At 54.9% G+C, this 938-nt stretch overlaps 1 protein-coding gene across 1 annotated transcript in view; it reads right to left on the minus strand.

Moving 5' to 3' along the window:
- Positions 1–391, minus strand: part of LOC103757640 (E3 ubiquitin-protein ligase RNF115) — an 11,260-nt gene extending 10,869 nt beyond the window's left edge. The window contains exon 1 of the mRNA XM_029957994.1: positions 338–391. Within this exon, the coding sequence (XP_029813854.1) occupies positions 338–391 (54 nt within the window). The remainder of the gene's footprint in view (positions 1–337) is intronic.
- Positions 392–938: the final 547 nt, after the last annotated feature.

Raw genomic sequence — 938 nt, forward strand, 5'->3', positions numbered from 1 at the left:
CCAGTTTTGTGGGATCTCCATCCAAACCCTTCCTCAGTTTTCTGGGATCTCCAGTTTTGTGGGATCTCCATCCAAACCCTTCCTCGTGTGCTTCCCAGATCCGTTCCCATCAGCATCCCAGTCCCAAATCCCCCTCTGGAGGAGGTGGGAAGCAAAGCCCAGCCCCCACCCTGGCTGCTCCAGCTCCTTCCTGTGGATTCCCAGCTGGATCAGATTCCAGAGCTGGTGCAGGTGACACCTCCCAGTAACCCAACCCCACCAGCTCTGGCTTCATCCACGGATTCTGTTGCTTCCAGGAGATTCCAGCTCTGTTTTTCCAGCCCCAGCCCCTGTTCACCTCTGGATCCTTATCCCACGGGATCTCTATTTCCTTGGGAATACACAGGACCATCCCCACACCTCAAACAGCCTCACTTTCCCGATTTTTCCCTAAGCAAAGCACCTCGTTCCAAACTATCCCACCTCGATTCCAGACCATCCCACCTCAGCTCCCACCACCCCATCCCGATGCAGAGTTATCCCATCCCAGTTCTGACCATCCCACATCATTCCAGGCTATCCACACGTTTGGCTCTTCCCAGACTCCCTTCCCTCATTCCCAACCTTTTCCTTGCCCAAAAACTCCCTTCCCTTCCCAAACCTTCCCTTCCCAAACCTTCCCTTCCCAAACCTTCCCTTCCTTCCCCTTCCCTTCCCTTCCCTTCCCTTCCCAAACCTTCCCTTCCCTTCCCTTCCTTTCCCAAACCTTCCCTTCCCAAACCTTCCCTTCCCAAACCTTCCCTTCCCAGCCGCAGGGAATAGGAACTGGGAAAATTTAGGAGCAGGTTGGCAATTCCGGGATGGGAATGGGATTATCCCAAATCCCAGTCTGAGAACTAGGATGGGGGGCGGGATTTTGGGGTCGCCGATCTTGTTCCGTGGGGGGATTTTGGGGTCGC

Source organism: Manacus vitellinus, unplaced genomic scaffold (assembly GCF_001715985.3).
Source record: "Manacus vitellinus isolate BGI_N305 unplaced genomic scaffold, ASM171598v3 scaffold_134_pilon, whole genome shotgun sequence".
Lineage (NCBI taxonomy): Eukaryota > Metazoa > Chordata > Aves > Passeriformes > Pipridae > Manacus > Manacus vitellinus.